Source organism: Hesperophylax consimilis, chromosome 22 (genome assembly GCF_061612785.1).
Source record: "Hesperophylax consimilis isolate HC1 chromosome 22, BYU_Hcon_1.0, whole genome shotgun sequence".
NCBI classification, from domain to species: domain Eukaryota; kingdom Metazoa; phylum Arthropoda; class Insecta; order Trichoptera; family Limnephilidae; genus Hesperophylax; species Hesperophylax consimilis.
Window position 1 is genome coordinate 22,584,431 of NC_142857.1, and position 18,216 is coordinate 22,602,646.

General features: G+C 36.3%; 1 protein-coding gene across 3 annotated transcripts in view; it reads left to right on the forward strand.

Annotated features, from left to right (window-relative positions):
• Smr (nuclear receptor corepressor smrter) overlaps positions 1-18,216 on the forward strand; it is a 608,275-nt gene that overhangs the window by 499,812 nt on the left and 90,247 nt on the right. For all 3 annotated transcript variants that reach the window (XM_089645124.1, XM_089645125.1, XM_089645126.1), the window contains one exon: positions 4,495-4,719. In XM_089645124.1, the coding sequence (XP_089501250.1) occupies positions 4,495-4,719 (225 nt within the window). The remainder of the gene's footprint in view (positions 1-4,494; positions 4,720-18,216) is intronic.

Below are 18,216 nucleotides of genomic sequence, written 5' to 3' on the forward strand. Positions count from 1 at the left end.
GCAATAATAGAAACTCTTGTGCTGTTTTATTTCACAATAAAAAAAATAATTATTCCATACTGAGTTCATTGGCATCTTTGGTGAACTCTCCCCGATTCAAAATTTGATCGCATACGGAGTCCATCCGCCGCGCGAAATACGATATCATTTTTCACCGTTACCCATTATGGTGCTCCCGACAGACACGATATTATTCAGTGGGTATACATGTATTATGTAGCATTATATGTTATTCGCAGCTCTGTATAATCCATCCACTATCTGATCACAATAACAAACTAACTGCTTGTATAAATGGGCTTCATTCTACGCATCACGAAACCATTCAATAACTTTTACACTTGAACTACTATGTATGGAATATATAAGACCTAATTTCATCCTCAATTTGGAATCTTCAATACCAAACTTATATTAACCGAATTGAAAGTGTTCGAATTGAGTGTTATCATTTTGAAATTTATCTTTATCAGTGTTACAAACAGAGAAAAAATTGGTAACTGCCTTATTGATTCAACAGCTCTATTAGAAGCGATTGCATTTCGTTTATACCTTATAACAGGGGTTCCCAACCTTTTTGTACTCTAGAGCACATTCTGAAATATCGGTAGGGTGGCGGGCACCACCTATTTTTAATCGACAAACTCGGGGCAGCAATACTAATCAAATTGACAACAACGCGGTTTCAGGCGTGGAATGCTATTTGCACGTCACTCCTTGTACACGCCGAAAACCCGAAGTATGATCGCCGTCACTGTCAGTTTGGCTGTCGGGGCCATGCTCATTGCTTTCACTGACAGACAGAGCTAGCAGAGTCATGTGCCATGTGTTTTGACGCCATCGGGGTTCATCGGCTCAACTTGTGGCGTTCGTTCACTTCGGGTTTTCTGCGTGTACAAGGAGTGATGTGCAAATAGAACTCTCCGTTACAGGCTAGCGTGAAGAGTGCAGTCTGGCTCGCCGCTAGACATGTTGCGACAAGTACTGTCAGCAAAGGAACCACTCATACATACAATATCGCAAACATACGAACGTATTTAATAAACCTAGGCACTCGAAAAAATTAAAACTGCCCGCCGGCACAGGGTTGGGAACCCCTGCCTTATAATAACCCTAAAAGATATTGATATTTTCCACTCTATACTTAAAACGTTTAAAAACAAATTAACCCTACAAGTGCTTAAATCAAAAAAAAAATTCTTTATTGTTCATCTATTATTTTCATTCTATTTTACATCTATTTGTTTCCTAATCTGTAACCATAAAAATATTGTAAATGGATTTTAATTGTTTTATTTTAAATTCACCACATTAAATTAATTCAGATGCATAACTTTAATCTTCATAAATAAACTTAAATAATAATAAATATTTTTTACATGTTAATAAACGTGAATCAATTGTCTGTACTTGTTTGGGGGCTCATTCGAACCTCCAGGCAATTTTGCTTTTAGCAACATGTTTCACATGTTTGGTCACTGGTCAGATTAGGCAGAGAATTTTTAATAGGTGGTGTGATTCAACGATTATTTTTATGATTGTGGTTTCCGTAATCGCTGATTACCTGTGTATGATTATCATTTTTTGTAAATACTTTTGTAAGTGCTTTAAAATGATAATTCATATATTCCCAGAACTGCTTGTTACAGTTTTCCATTCTGCTATGTATTGTTATAATATATACACAAGCTGTTAGTTAATACATCAGCCTAATTAACCCTCGATCATTCGCGCGGTTTTTAGCCTCGTGAGCACTCGCGGGGGGTGTTGTGGCCACCCCACATACTCAAAGTACATTTTTGTACATATAGTATCAGTTAATGGAATTATACCAGCATTTTATTATTTAGTGTTGTATGACGTGTGTAAATAAAAAACGTAAATGTTATAAATCAAACTTATTACTGTTCTACAAAACATTATAATAATCAGCCTTTTTAGTCATAATATTGAGATCTTTCGTCAAAGAACCAAAAAAAACAACTTCTTAGTTTTTAACACAAAATTTCTCATTGAAAATCATAAATATAAGGGTTAATTAACAAAATCAAATAAAATTTTCTTATTTACCCTAAGATACCTAATTAAGTAACCTCCGCAAAAGTATAACACGAGCACTCGCGGGGTGTCGTAACCACCCCACGCAAACTTTGACACGTCCCACAGTGGGCTGAAAATCGCCTTTCATAGACATAGAGACTTGAATTTTCAAGGGTATTTTTTTTGGCTAGAAATGGATTCTTTTTAATGTTGATGATTCACTTAACCTTTTGAATGCCAGTAGGTAGAAGTGTAGATGTGCACAGCAGGCCGTGAATTTTTAATCGAAATAAATCATTTTTAAATCTTATTTTTATAAATTAACAACATTACACCTTGAAAGGATATTTAAATGACTTACCAAATTTATTCAATATTCAAGAAAAAAAAAAAAAAAAAAAAAAAAAAAAAAAACGGGACATTATGTATGATACAGAGGCTCAAAGAAGAGCGAGTAAACTCGCTATTTTTCTATGGCTGGCCTGCTGGGCACGGCCAAGAATGCGAGTAAACTCGCTCTTGGCACAGAAGCGGTTAAATGCTTAAATGCTTTACATATGAGTATACTTTGTCTAGTTTACAATATTTTATTTACACTGCAACCCTAAAAGCATTTAAGCATTAAAATGAATCATCAACATTCAAAAGTGTTTTTTTCAACTTTGAGGATTTAAAAAAAAAATCACATGTTGCGCCACAATACGGAGTATCTCAAAAACTACAAATAAATAGTAGTATATCTGTGTGTAAGGATAGAATGGCCAACCTTATGATTACAGAGATAGCCTCATTTTTAATGTCAGTGCCATACAATTTTTTCTTAAAAAAATGATAACTCCTTCATTTGTACACGCAATTGCTTCGTATGACATTTTATAACATAGTAATGATCAACAGAAAAAAATACCCTTGAAAATTCAAGTCTCTATGTCTATGAAAGGCGATTTTCAGCCCACTGTGCGTCCTAACGTTTCGAGCGCTCGCGCCACACTCACCCTCCCTCCCCGTGTCGACGGGTTTAAAGGCCACTTGAAGGTACTGAGACGCGCGGACTCATAACTAGACTAATAAGTATTAATTTTTACGTTAAAAAATGCGTGGGGTGCCGACAGCACCCCGAGGGGGTGACAGCGGGTTGAGTAACTTTTTCCTAATAAATTATATTGCATTTTTATTGGACCAAATTTTCATCAACCTTTGATGATTATACCCATCAAAGTAATGTATCATAGGGAGAAGACGATAATATTAACAAATCTAACCGAAACATAAAGTAAAAAGATAACGGTCTCAACTGTGAATCAACCCCAGGATCTCTGTCTTACCTGGACAACGTCTTAAATCAATGTAATATACATAATTATAAAGTAGAAATTTGATTGAACGGCAAAATGTATTGAACGCCGCGGAAATTATGTTAAACTCGGGCAATGCCGGGTAGGAATCACTAGTAGGTAACCATTCATCTGTTTTTATTTTTACGGTGAGAAAAAATTACAGATAATTAAATATTAAATACTGGGTACCTATGATATGTTTCCTTGGAAGTCTTATTATTTGGACCCCAGTATTTGTCTCTGTTTCAACCTTGGTTTACGTTGCATTGTGTCGCTCGATCGGCCAAGTCGACGGCCGTTCTAGAAAACGTGACGCGTGACCTCGCCAAAACGTCGAGCGGCAAATTTAAAAGGTTCGAACCCAAAGTATGTCCCGTTTAACGTCATACTTACCTGGTGCTATGATGTGATTTCTTGTTTCTTATCTTCTTTCTTATCATATCTCTGTATTTCGGTAATTATAATATCTACCTATTTGCACTTTATAATGTCCACATTTATACATATTATATAATTTACCTACCAACGTATTTTTACTAATTGTTTATTGCGTTAAGCCCCCACATACCCAATTTCTACCGATTTATAACAAGTTTCACGTTAACTTGAGTTTTTAAGTTCCAAAAAAGATTATTTTTAAGATAATATCTATGCATGTGTTATGCCGAAATCTTAATTATATGAAATTCCCCACAATTGTTATATTAATTTGCGAAATTATAAGTTCCTTCCTCTTACAATATGGGTATCTTCTATTTGTCGGATTTGAAAGGAGTCTCAGAGCCCCTCCCCTTACTCTGATATAAAATACTCTTCACACAGCATCCCCAAAGATCACATTATATTTTTATACGATTTACCCTTCAAACCTTCTGTTAATTTGTTACAAAAAAAAGTTGATAAAAACAGCCAAATATCCTATTTAAATACTCACCGACTAACAAACACTTCGATCTCTGAGAACAGGAAGGTTCTCCATCTGACACAGCAACGTGATGCGATAATGGACCCGAGGGAGAGTGTCTTTAGAGGTCATTATCGCGTAACAAGACACCGCACCTTATTGATGATGATATTGATGGCATAATATTGATTGTGTGTTGTTTTGGTTGTTCAGGGGCGGTCAGGCGTCCGAGCACGTGCCCGGGCTGGGCGGCGGGTACACGGTGTCCGGCAAGGCGGCCCCGCTGAGCCCGGCGGGCGGGGCGGGCGCGCCGCCCTACCCGCCGCCCCCGCACCACGCGCAGCCGCCGCACCACCCGCACCAGCTGCGCATCGCCGCCCACCACCAGCAGCAGCAGCACATGCAGCAGCCCTATGCCTCGCAGCAGCTGGCTTATAGGTAACTTCATCTTATCTTACTACACTCACACAATACTCGTACTTGCTCCACTGTATACAACTCCTACTCACTCCTAGTTTTCTCGCGGAAATGGAGAGTCCTCCATTCGCTCCGTTGGGAAAACCCATGTCTCGCAACAATTGGTTTACAGATCCTTACCTAAATTGAATATTTCAACGAAGGTATTGCCGGAGATCATTTAACGTCATTATCGCTAATTGCGCTGTTTTAATAACACCAATAGCAGCAACAAAATATGGAAACTAATGAAGAACGGGAGGTGTTCTCAGTGGGGGAAGAAATATTACAGGAAAGTCATATTCATGTTATCTCCCAACAACTGGCTAGTTTAATATTTGGACATAGGTTCCATGATAACCCAACACAGCGACAATTCAACACACATTTAAAAAGTGATATAAAGTCATTAGAAACGATGAAAAAAAAATTTGGACCTAACCTAACCTACATAACCCAGTTAATGAATTTTTTTTTCATCACTTTCCATGACTTTATATATTTTTTTAAAGATGTGATGTATTATCATTGTGATGATTTATCCGGTAACCATTTACATAACCACCATTTTACTTACATACACACAAACACAAAGCCTCCGTCCACCAACAGGAAATCTTCAACATTCTGTCGGACGCTAATGTATCTCTAGAATAATCGGACGGGTTCTGATGAAGTTTCAAGTATTTCCAGGTGCCTGTGAAACTTGGAGGTTTATTTCATATTAAAATAAATATAATTTGAAAAAAGCCTCTCATTACACCTGTCTTAGAATTGTTTTTGTTCATGCCTCTACAGGAGGAGTGTTTGAGAGGGGTGTTTGTTTTAAAAATATTGTTAGATTCCTGTCTTACCATATTAACCGTTTTTCTTTTGTTTTTTATGATACTAAATTATATTTTTTCTCTTAAAATTTTCGAACTCAACAGCTTGTGACCAAGGTGTCCCTTTTAATTATTATTATAAAAGGAAAAGGGTTGTATAATACATATGATTGACATACCAAACATTGCTTTAATTTAACAAGAGGTGACATGCAGGGTGTCCGGGGTAAAGCGCGCTACCAAAAATATTATTCCATAGAAGAATATTTGTCTTCCCATACAAACAATTCATCCTTTTTTACCTAAAAACATCGTTATCACATTAGAATTTCGAAAAAAGTTATTTAGCTTTTTTTTACTTCTAAAATCGTGTAGAATCCCCCCCTGTATATAAATTGATATTGAATCGTTCAGCGGGTAGGTTTTCACCACTCATAATGTTTCGTAAATAGATCTGTTGTAGAAAATAATCTTCGTGCTAACAGTTGCGGTTTGGGTTTTAATTTTATATCCTTGGGCATAAACTAAAACCGAGGTGAATCAAGATAAAATTTCCAATCTTCAATCTGGAATCCACATCATCCGACCACTCTAAAAAGTTTCCTCCAAATGATATCATCCAGAACAGTAATAAATCCGGCATGTCATTCCCGGGCTAATTCGTCCGTACTGTAAACCGACCGCTAAGAGCATACCAACAACAACAAAAAGGTTCGGCCCTAAATCCAAAACTAACCCGATTAGATAGTCTTCTTTTGCCGGTTGTGGTTTTTATTCTTACGTAAACCCGGTTCTTATACCTCACCATGGGTCATCTGTATCCTAAAATATTTCACCAAAGTAAGCCGCTTTCATCCTTTCATATAGTTTCTTTGACTAGGTATTTTTCTGTTTATTCACCGACCTTATTCGGCCAAACCTCAAAGGCGCAAACCCCAATGAATTGGCTCCTTTGCTCCTTGGCGCATTGGCAAGTCGGTTTGCTGAGCAGACTGCACCCATTATTGTGCCTGCACATGGCCATCCCTGGACATACTCAATTATGAACTAATTAAAAAATTAAAGTTACTAATATTGTCAAACATCATCTTGAGGGTGTTGTTGTAGGTACAGAGTAAGAAAATAACTTATTTCAATTTACCCGAGTGCTCAGCTGATATAATTTGTATTGAACGGCGCTTTATGCTATGAATAGTAGACAATGATTAAACATATCAGTAGGATAAACAGTCAGTGAAGTTAAAAAGCACAAAGATTGAAAGTGCAAAAATATCACAGAATACGAACTACGTGGGGAAGAGAGTGTGACAAATTTACACGATATAAAACCGACACCAAAAATTTACTATAATAATATTTATGTTCCCTGGAGAAAAGGCAATATAAATATACAATATATACGCCGTAGAATATAAATTTCGAAGGAGTGTGTAAATTATTTGTATAAGAATCTCTAGAATTTAACAATTTTTACTTTATTATTATTATTATAATTACCAATGATTGTTTATAGTTTATACTCGGTGACTTAACTGTGACCGCGTGTAGCTAGATTATATTGTTCGGTCTGATTATTCAATTTTATGACGATTTCCTTAAGGCGATGCACTACGTCATGTAATATTTTAAATTGAACCGCTATCAATAACAACCCTTGCGTAGATGGCGATAAGGTTTAAATTCCCGCTTAACACCTTCCGCCTGTTTTGATTTATCCAAGAAAAAAAAACATGGACAAAAAGTGCCTTTTATTTTATTTTGTGAATATTCAGACATAAATATTTAATTTTTTTTTCGATCATTTTATAAATAACTTAATTTTCCACATTATACAATAAAATCATAACCGAAAATGGGTTCGTAATTAGGAGATTTTGACCTTTAAAGCAGTTTTCATAGGCCTTTATATTATTTTTTCTGGGCTTATAAAAATACTTAAAAAATACTCGATTATTTCAAAGGCCAAGATGTATTCTACTCGCAGTATTTAATAAAAGCATCTGAAACATTTCTAGACGGCCAAATTTTCAAACCAAAAACACATGATTTTGCATTACTACGTATGGCATCGCCTTAACCCTTCAATACTTTCATCACATTTGTTCAATGTTTTCTGTGCATTTCAAATGCCCTGTATACATCTAATTTTTTAATTTTCCGTAAAAACAAATACTGTTTTACAAACTAGATAAAATTATCTGTCCAGTGTGTATGCGCATCAAAAGTGAAAAATTTTGTCAAAAACGCTAACCACGTTTTTACTTAATTTTTTTACTCCACTCATAGAAAAATTGAGAGATTTCGATATTTCGAAAACACATTCGTTTTGTTTGGTAAATTTGTAAGAAAACTGTACCTTCACTTTTATCTCGTTCATATAATAAAAAAAATAAGAAATGATTTTTAAAGTTGAACCGATTGTTACGATAGCGGCCCGAAATATGAAGAATTCATTTTGGCTATTTTTAGGATGGAATCCAGTAAAAATATTTGAGGCAAACTGGAAAGAATTATTTTTTCTCTTTCTAACGTCAAAAATGTATGTACGAGGCATATCCAGAAAGTAAGTGTACTGAGGCTCTCACGACAGAATGAATTTTATTTTCGATATGTTGGCTACACTTACGTGTAGCCTGACTCTTCCTCTCCGCAACGAGACCTGTTCAAGGTCAGTACGTTGAGAAGTGTCAACGCGACAACACGTTTCGTTAAAAATGTCAATCCAATCTCCCGCCAAATGCGAAATACGCGGCGTCATCCGTTATCTCGTTTGGAAAGAAAAACCTCAGTTTGAGGTTTATAATGAGGTTAAAACTGCATATGATGATAAAGTTATGAATTGTACGAGTGTGTACAAGTGGTATCGCGAGTTTAAAAACGGTTCTCACCTCTTCACCCTCCACCAAAAAGTTCAAAACCACAATTTCAGCCAAGAAAATCGTGGCATCCGTGTTTTGGGACTGTCAAGGCATAATTTTGATTGAATATCTGCCTCAAGTGGAGACCATCAACTCTGCAAGATACTGTGAGACCCTAAAAAAATTGCGGAAGGCGATTTATAACAAGAGGAGAGGCATGCTGACAAAGGGAGTCAGCCTGCTGCACGACAATGCCAGACCACACACGGCCAACGCCACGAAGGAACTGCTTGCTTCGTTTAAATGGGATATCCTGAACCACCCCGCGCATTCCCTTAACCTAGCACCTTCAGATTATTATCTCTTTACCTCCCTGAAGCTGTACATGGGTGGAAAAAGTTTTTCAACCGACGAGGAGGTAAAGGAGGAGGTGGAGAAGTGGACGAAGGGGTCGGCGGGAAACTTCTTCGAGGAAGGCATCAAAAATTGATACCCCGCTTCACCACCTGCATTGAGAGGAATGGCGACTATGTCTAAAAATAGCTTACATATGTACTACGGTAATCATGTAATTTTTTTGTTTCAATAACAAGATTTTTAACCTACAAAAATTCAGTACACTTACTTTCTGGATACGCCTCGTATTTCCGCATGATAGAAAAAATATAAAAATATGGACGCCCGGTCATATATGACGCTAAAACGCTGGAGGGGTAAAAGAAATTAGAAAATATCTATCGTTACCTATATTTATAAACGTGGTAAAAAATCGTTCTGCGAATAACGATGTTTTTCACCTTCCTGTTTAGCGGAGAAAATAATGATTCATTCCTTCCTACGAATTTTATCATTTTTATTAATGAAATATTTGAACGTTTTCCGGTTGCCGTTGTTCTGATATATTGTAGTTGTAGTATGAGAGTTATTGCTGTAGTTATTTATGGCATTTTACGAACCTTTGTATACGAAACATAAAATAATGTTTTGTGATGAAAATACTTTTTTTTAGAGCGTTTGGTGCGAAGAATGGTTCCAATCTGGGAAGATTTTTTTTAAATATGTGAATACCGCAAAATAGGAGCCAGTGAGACTGTGGTATCCCCAATTAGGGTATGTTGTGATGCTGAAGGTAGTGGGGAGGGGAAGGAGGTGGAAAGAGGAAGGTACATAGCTTTTCAGTAATAAAATATCGCAAAATGTATACGGAGATAAAACAAAAATACATAAAATTCGGGAATTATTTAACGCATTACCTGAAGAAATTAAAAATGAGACATCTTATTCGAAAATCAAAACGAAAATTAGATCATTCTACCTCCGTGATTCTACCTAGATCTGTGAAAACCAAATAATATTGTGAAAATTACCTAGAACTGGTAACCACTGTTAAAAATAAAACAATTACTATCGTACATTATCATCATAAGCATTTTAATAATTAGTAAGTATTTTTATATTAGATATATACTATTAAGTAAATATTATGTATTACGCATCAAGATATCAAGTTGAGATTTAAATATATTATTATAAGCAAATAAATAGGAAAAGTGAGAGATTTCTTACAATCAAACTGATTGATCAGTTTTGTAGGAAAGTTCTGGTCACCATGCAAGGCTAAAGCCATTTCAAGCATCTTTTTAATTCTGAATATTGGTCTTACACCAGAACGATACTATATATAGTATTTTCCACTCTGGAACGTGTCGCGAGCATACTATATATTATTTTTAATGAATAAATTGTGAAATATCACCAATTAATCAATTAACAATTTACTTGCGCACTCCGGGATTTGAACCCTCGACCTTCGGCTTGCTTGTCGAGAGCCTCACCCCTCGACCACGGAGGCCCATTAATATTAATAATATTATACCTCCCAAGATTTTTTTCCGTAATTCATAAATTATTTCCAAATTTTCCAATGTCTTTATTAATTCTCACAAAAATTCATTTTACTAAAATCCAACTCGCAAGTTAGTTGTTTTCGATATTCCGACCTTTTTGATAAAAGTTATAAATATAAAGGAAATAACATAAAAACTAGTAGATAGACTTTGACCAGTTGCTGAATCACTTAATTTCACGTTAAGAGGAAGCTACAAGACAAAAATGTGCATATTCTTAGTAAACCTTGTATCGTAGGTAATAGGCATTAAAATCGCTTGACAAACGGAGTCTAGAAACGTTCGATTTCAAACAAAAAACTGTTTTTTATTTATTTTGTAAATAATTCTATAAGAAAGCAAAAAAGTTAATCAAGTGAAACTGTCACAGACAATCTTAGCTATAATACAGTATTTTTTAAAGTTGTTTATTTTGTGCGTTCATACATTTCTATTGAAAAAATATTTTTTTTAGTAGTTTGCATTTATATTTTAATGAGTAATTTATTTTTTTATTTGTATTTTACTCAAGCGAAGCGATAGGAAAACCCTCAATTTATCTAAAGCATATTTTTTGGTATTCATAATGTACACCAATTCGTAATAAAGTTTAATCAAAATAATGATTTGGCATTAAGCTTCGCCTTAACCGCATTAAATATAGTAGTTTTAGGATAGATATATCTAGAAACTATTTAAATCTTTTTAAAACTGCATCATTCATTTTTTATGTTACGATATTGATATGCAGTTCATAAAACACATCTAAAAAAATGTCCGTTCTTTGTTCACAGTAAAAAATCCAGAATGCATGTTTTCGTACTCGTTACTAAACTTGTATAGCCGTATGGTTTCTTGTTCCTAAACTTATATCCACATTCACAAGTGTTTATCCATTGTATCTAATTTAATTGTACATTTTTATTTATAGTACAATATACAATGAGTGCGATTATTGGTATTATTATTTATCCCGTCTCGCCCTAGACGTCTGACCTTGACATTGTCTGAGTTCCCTGGCTCTGTGTGTGTACACTGTACGTGTGCACTGTCTGTGTGTGTGTCCTCAGCTGTACAGTCTGTATACATATCATTATTATTGCAAGCTCGTCTTGCGGGCGTGTTGGTGTGCGGCGGCTCGTACAGCTTCTCAAACTATTATTATATTTTCCTTTTATAATTTATTTTTATATTTTTATTAGTTTAGACATGTAGCGTATTAAACGGGAATATACGAATGCCAAAGCGAATGGTGGAAGTTGGGAACCACGAGGAAGGCATGACACGATCAAGTGAATTAAAAATGTACTTGAGTCGGTCGTTCCAAATAAAATAAAATCGTTCGATAATATTATAGTGATTTGTTTTTGGGGTATTATGCCGTGTTTCGCTACCTCCTTCTTTAGCCAACGTTTCGGACAGCATTGCAGTGTCCATCATCGGGTCAGAAGTGTAATCACTATAATACTTTAAAAATAATAATATAATAATAATAATTTATAAATCTCAAATCATACCATACGGTAAAATGTTGGATATTTCATTTTGCCGCTATCCACTGGAGCTTATTTGGCCATATTTTGGCCAATTCTCAAAACCCCCTATCTTACAGTGGCCAAAATGTAGTCAATTTGAAGAGGCATATTTAAAAAAAAAAAAAATATAATAAAAAGTTTCCCTGTCATCTTAAATACAATATTCACTGAGCTAACAGTTTTACACAGCAAATGGTTTTCCCATATTACAATGGATGTCTAGCATCTCTACACAGTGTGCTAATAAAAGCAAAAACTTTCAGTTTCTAAATATTTTTGCGTTGCATTAAAAATTCCCGTGAATGTTTATTTTACACATAATCTGTTATAGTCCAGTCAAGTTAAACATGAAAAGGGGGTTGTGCTTGCAAAAGGTCCAGTCATTCTGAATTTTTTATATGTTGTTAGGACCTAAACCAGTATTAAAAAAAAAATTTTGCAACTTCGAAAGTGCTGTGCGAGCGGCGGTGGACCTAAAAAACCAGGAAATTTTCGGATTTTTTTCAGTTTTTGCTCAATATCTCAGTAAAGGAAGGGTCTGACCGGTGTAGTCGGTATACACACTTTTAAAGTAGACTGAATTTGCTATAATTTGAGACCAAAACAAGCTATATAAAGCCATTGGTTTTCAAGATACAGTTCTTCAAAAATAGGCAATTTTTTCCAAAAAGTGAAATTTTTTCGAAACGGTCACTTATTTTGTAAAATAACTTCTAAAATACGCATCCCACGTCAAATATTGTGGTAAATAAAGTTGTTGTAAATTTAATTAGCTTTCATTTGAAACTAGATTAATATCTGTAGACTTAACGGTTCTCTCAAAAATGGCAGATAACCAAAAACAGTCATAAGTGGATTTTGGGTGAAATGCAAATAAACTGTTCTCACGTCTTTTTATGGTTTTATTTATCAAACAAAAGAAAAGATATTACATCTATCGGGAATTACGTCATCTTCGAACATTGTTTTATATACCTACATACCAAAATGCTTGTACAAACATCATGGTACCTACTATAAGGACAAATTACATGTACACAAAAAATAAAACTAATATAAATCATGTAGGTATTGTGTCTTGGTTGCCAAATCATGTCTTTCTTTTTATCTTACTTGGGAGAGGCGCCCAGTCTGTAGTCGGGTCATCTTCATCGTCCGAGCATTTCAGCTCCACATCCGGGACGTTAATGCAAAATTTGCCACCGCATGACTGACAGAGGACTGAGCAGTGGAGCCCAGCCTTTCTACACGAGCAGCTCCCAGAGCATCCTTTATTGCATTTACACGAAATTTTTCGCAAAAGGGCAGGAGGTGCGGGATCCATCGTGGTGGGGATGGGGGTGAGTCCTTGAGAAGACAGCTTCCACCCCCATTCAGTGGGATTCAAGTTCACTCCCCGCCACTTCTGCACTTGGAGGTAGCACCTTGCTGCATGGTGGCCTGCAGCATCTTCCGTCGGTGGCAAACGGGCGAGGTTTATGTTTGTTGAAGTGACAAACGTCTTATACCTCAGAAAATTCAAAGTATCCCTCGCGATGTCACCCCCATATAGAGCCACGAAGCACTTGATGCCTGCTTCACTCACGGCTTGTGGGGTAGAGTCTGGCCGAAGGAAGACCTCCACTTGCTCAGCAAGTGGTTCACTCTTGCTCAGAAGTGTGCTGATTTTGGTCTTTCCTTGGCCAAACGGTGCTGAGGTGGTATCGAACCCGGCAAACGCGTGGGTAAATAGTAACGTTCCTGGTAATTGTCGGGAGTCCTGGTTGTTGTAGGAGGTCGTAGAGTAGTAACAGCAACCAGCTTCACCCTTCGTGCTCTTCTGAAGATAGACGGTTGTCTCTTCAGTGCCTAAACCATTGAGAAGAACGAGCAGGTCGACATCTTCTCCCACTATGACGACCCGATCGGCATCTGCTCTTTTTGATAACGCCATCATGACGATCTCTCGATCAGCATATTCTTCGGCAACAGCCATTTCTACTCCCTCCTTCTGAAAGGCGTCACAGAGAAGAGTTATAAGGCGTCTCTTATTGTTTTCATTGCCTAAAACATGCTCTTGAGTCGAAAGTCAATTCGTAGCTGGAATGAGCTGCGTAGAGCCGGAGTCGTTCCGCTGTTTTGGTGTTTTTTTTGGTAGCATCTTCGGGGTAGCCGTCAAAAACGATGGAGACGTTCTTCCCAAAGTGGTTTCGGACGTAGGTGGTATAACGCGCCAAAAGTACTCGAACCGTGCTTTTCCGCTGCCACACGACCTTGTGCAAGAGGTAGCCAACATCCAAAGTGACGTGAGTGCTGGCATCTATCGGCGTGTGGCTGGAAAGAGGAGTGAAGGCAGAGTACAGAGTAGATTTTGTGCCCTTGAGCATCCCTTGTTCATTGAACAGAGACATCGGGAACGGGGCCAACTCATATTTGAAGTCATCCTGTAAATCCTGTTCAGATTTCTTTGCAATACACACTCGCTGAAAAATTGTGAGCGGATCCACAGCCACTCTTCTGTTTTTGTCCGGCAGTTTAACGGTTGAGGTGATCGATGGCAGCGTGGTAACTTTATTTTTCCGTTATATTACTACCTTGTCGTACATTTTCCCCACAATTTTCATTACTCCTTCCGATCCAACTCTCTGGGCTGTGTGGCAATTAATTTCAGGACCTGCCCGTAAACCACTACTGATAGAAATTAAACTGTCAGTTTTGGGAAATGGAGGGTGGAGAGCAAACCAGTTTTTTAGTTTTTCCACATCACTATTATCTCGGATGATTCGAGAAGGTCTCGTGTCTACATGCTGCTCTCCAGTATGACATGATAAGCTGCAAAAACTTTCCAGTTCTTCACAAATGTTCAACATAAACACCATTCCTGTTGTCCACCTTGCCAGAACACTTTCGGAGATTCCTCTTCCTTGGGTCAACCCACCGTAGGTTTTCATGGATCGCATCAGCTTCTGCCCAATTGTTAGGTCTGACCACAACCCAGACCAAAACTTTTCAGACCGGCAAATGGTGAAGGATCCTTTTGTGAACATGTCGTATTCACTTTTATCCATCCGATCTTATAGAGCCATCATATCCTGAAGATAGAGGTGCGCGCTCTTAGCATACAAAAAATGTCAAGCTGCGTGGAAAAAAGGGAGCATCTTGTGGACAGTGTACAAATGAAGGTTCCAATCACCAGCACACTCTGCCTGGATGAATAGTTTTATCAAAGTGGTCATACGAAAGTATTGGACCCACAACTGTGATGTTAGACCATTCGCTTTAATTTTCTCCAAGGCACTTTTAAATTTTGCCTTTAGTATTTGGTAGGTATCAATTTCTTCTGCTGATATAGTGAGAGACCTTTCAGTGTCTCGCAACAATTTTTCAGTCTCGTCTCGCTCCTCAGGAGTTATATCAACCTCATAAAAACAATGCTGGCCAGTGTGAGGTTTGCCAAAATGTGGGCTCGAACAGCTCGTGAATATGCGTGCCCATTCATATGGGTAACCATGGGTATAGGTACTAATGGGTACTTGAAATTTGAAATAGTCGAAATTATATTATAACCCTAGGATAAACTCACGAAGATTAATGGATTTACTTCACATCACAATAAAACCATAAAAAGACGCGAGAACAGTTTATTTGCATTTCACCGAAAACCCACTTATGACTGTTTTTGGTTATCTGCCATTTTTGAGAGAACCGTTTAGTCTACAGATATCAATCTAGTCTCAAATAAAAGCTTATTAAATTTACAACAACTTTATTTCATACAATATTTGACGTGAGATGCGTATTTTAGAAATTATTTTACAAAATAAGTGACCATTTCGAAAAAATTTCACTTTTTGGAAAAAATTGCCTATTTTTGAGAAACTTTATCTTGAAAACCAATGGCTTTATATAGCTTGTTTTGGTTTCAAATTATAGCAAATTTAGTCTACTTTAAAAGTGTGTATACCGACTACACCGGTCAGACCCTTCCTTTACTGAGATATTGAGCAAAAACTGAAAAAAATCCGAAAATTTCCTGGTTTTTTAGGTCCACTGCCGCTCGCACAGCACTTTCGAAGTTGCAAATTTTTTTTTTAAATACTGGTTTAGGTCCTAACAACATATAAAAAATTCAGAATGACTGGACCTTTTGCAAGCACGGATGTACATCTTGACTGGACTATTATGCATTGTATTTCAAAGTATTTGTTATCGAATTTCCACTTAAGTTATTTCATAGCCTAAAATCAAAAATAAGATGTTAAATTGATGTTTGATTTGCTGTCAAAAATTTTCTTTTTCGACGCGTTTCCTTAACTATCGTTAAATAAAAAGTGTAAAGTCTTCACTAATGTGATTTTAAAAACTAATTCAGAGTGATTCATAACAGAGATGGATACAATTTCTAGCATAATTTTTAGTCTGATAAATTACGATTAAAAAATTATTTGTCACGTGAAAAAACGTACGAGCGATTTTTGAAATTTCCTTACGTATATAATATTTTTTTTAAACTTAAAAAGTAATGCGTAATGTTTTCTATCCTCTTCTGTTATATATTATATAATAAAACATGTAAATGTTCGTTTGTTAAAAATCTAAAATCTCCGAAACTTCTTCACCGATTGCTTTGAAATTTTGAAAAAAGTTGCATTCGAATACGCGTGTGTTTTTATATACCTATAGTATATAGATGTCACCTGTGACACGTAAAAACATGTTTTTAAAACAACGCCATCTGTTAGACGTAAAAGCAAAACGCGCTATTGTTACTCATTCGGTACAGACAGACTTAGCCATAGAAACGGGTGTCGGGGTAGAGTAGTTATAAATATATATTTTGAAACCTTTTTTTAGGTCTATTAAATGTAAATAAAAAAAATTCCCGTAATCAGCAATTTTTGTTAAACGAATTTCACGCGTTTTGTAAATTCAATGACTTTTTTTACAAAACCTACAAACTTACTAGGTTAAATAGTTACATAACTAACTAACCACCAGGGGTAGGCAGAGACGACGGACCGCCAAACAACTCGGTTGTGGCACACACTTCTTGCCTCATTCACATTCATACATCGTCTCATACATACTCTTCTATTATTCTGACTCTTGACATGGCCCGACTCGAGTATCTGATTCACTTGACCGTGCCATGTCTACATATGTAACCTATTTTTGTTTCATCACTTTATAGCACTTTTTATATGTGTGTTGAATTGTCATTTTGAGGAGTTATCATGGAACCTTACGAAATATAAGTCATTGGCTTTGAACGACAGTTAACAGTTTATTTGTTATCGTGTCAATATTCAAAGGTATGATTTTTGGTTTCGTGTCTATATTCGGAGGTATGATTTTTGTTTTCGTGTGAATATTCGGAGGTATGATTTTTGTTTTCGTGTGAATATTCGGAGGTATGATTTTTGTTTTCGTGTCAATATTCGGAGGTATGATTTTTTTTTTCGTGTCAATATTCGGAGGTATGATTTTTGTTTTCGTGTCAATATTCGGAGGTATGATTTTTTGAGTGAGCGACGGCGAATTCAAAACCAATATCTTGGAGCTCCAGTTGTTAAATAATATTATTAATGATATAATATATGACTTAAATTACTATTCTGGTGTCTTCTAGTACAATTTAATATTGCAGATTACTCAGAACTGCTCTGCACTCGTATCACCTAGTAACCATAATCTTTTTTTTTTTATATCCCCTTGAAAATTTTAAAAGCATTGTTCCGATAAGTATCGCCGCGCGCCCGCCAATTCGCGTCGCATGAAAGAAATAATATTATTATTGTCACTTTCAAAGGCGGCGTTAATAACAATTACTGGCAATAACGTTAATACGTTTTCTAAATGGCCTGTCGCCATGTGCAGTGTGTAATGTGCAATGCAATTAAATAATGTTCAACGAACAATGCAATCTTTAACCGTTAATTCTTTACTCACACGGTCATGAGACCGCAGATAAAATCACTACATGCATACATCTCATGATGATGTTATTTATTTTTTGTTGTGATTGCATTTAAGTCACACGGAGCTAGTGCTTCTGTTACATCTTTCGTTGGGGAACACTGGAATGGGATGAAAGATTGGCCAACATTTCATACTACGAATAACCTGAAAATATTTGAAAAACTCCTGCTACCATATTTTAAGCGGAATATGTTGCTTGTGCGATGATGGGGACTTAGTTAGTAGAAGATTTTACCCTCGACCTCGACGCCTGTGAGGGAACCCGACTTATTGGACCGCTCGACCAACTAATCGGTCCTCCACTGAAGTACTTATGTAATATCGTTTAATCCGCGAGTCTTGTTTTAGACTCTTTGTTGGAATTAAATTTTTAGCTTTTTTCAGCTTTTAACATTTTAAATTTTGTTTTTAACCAATT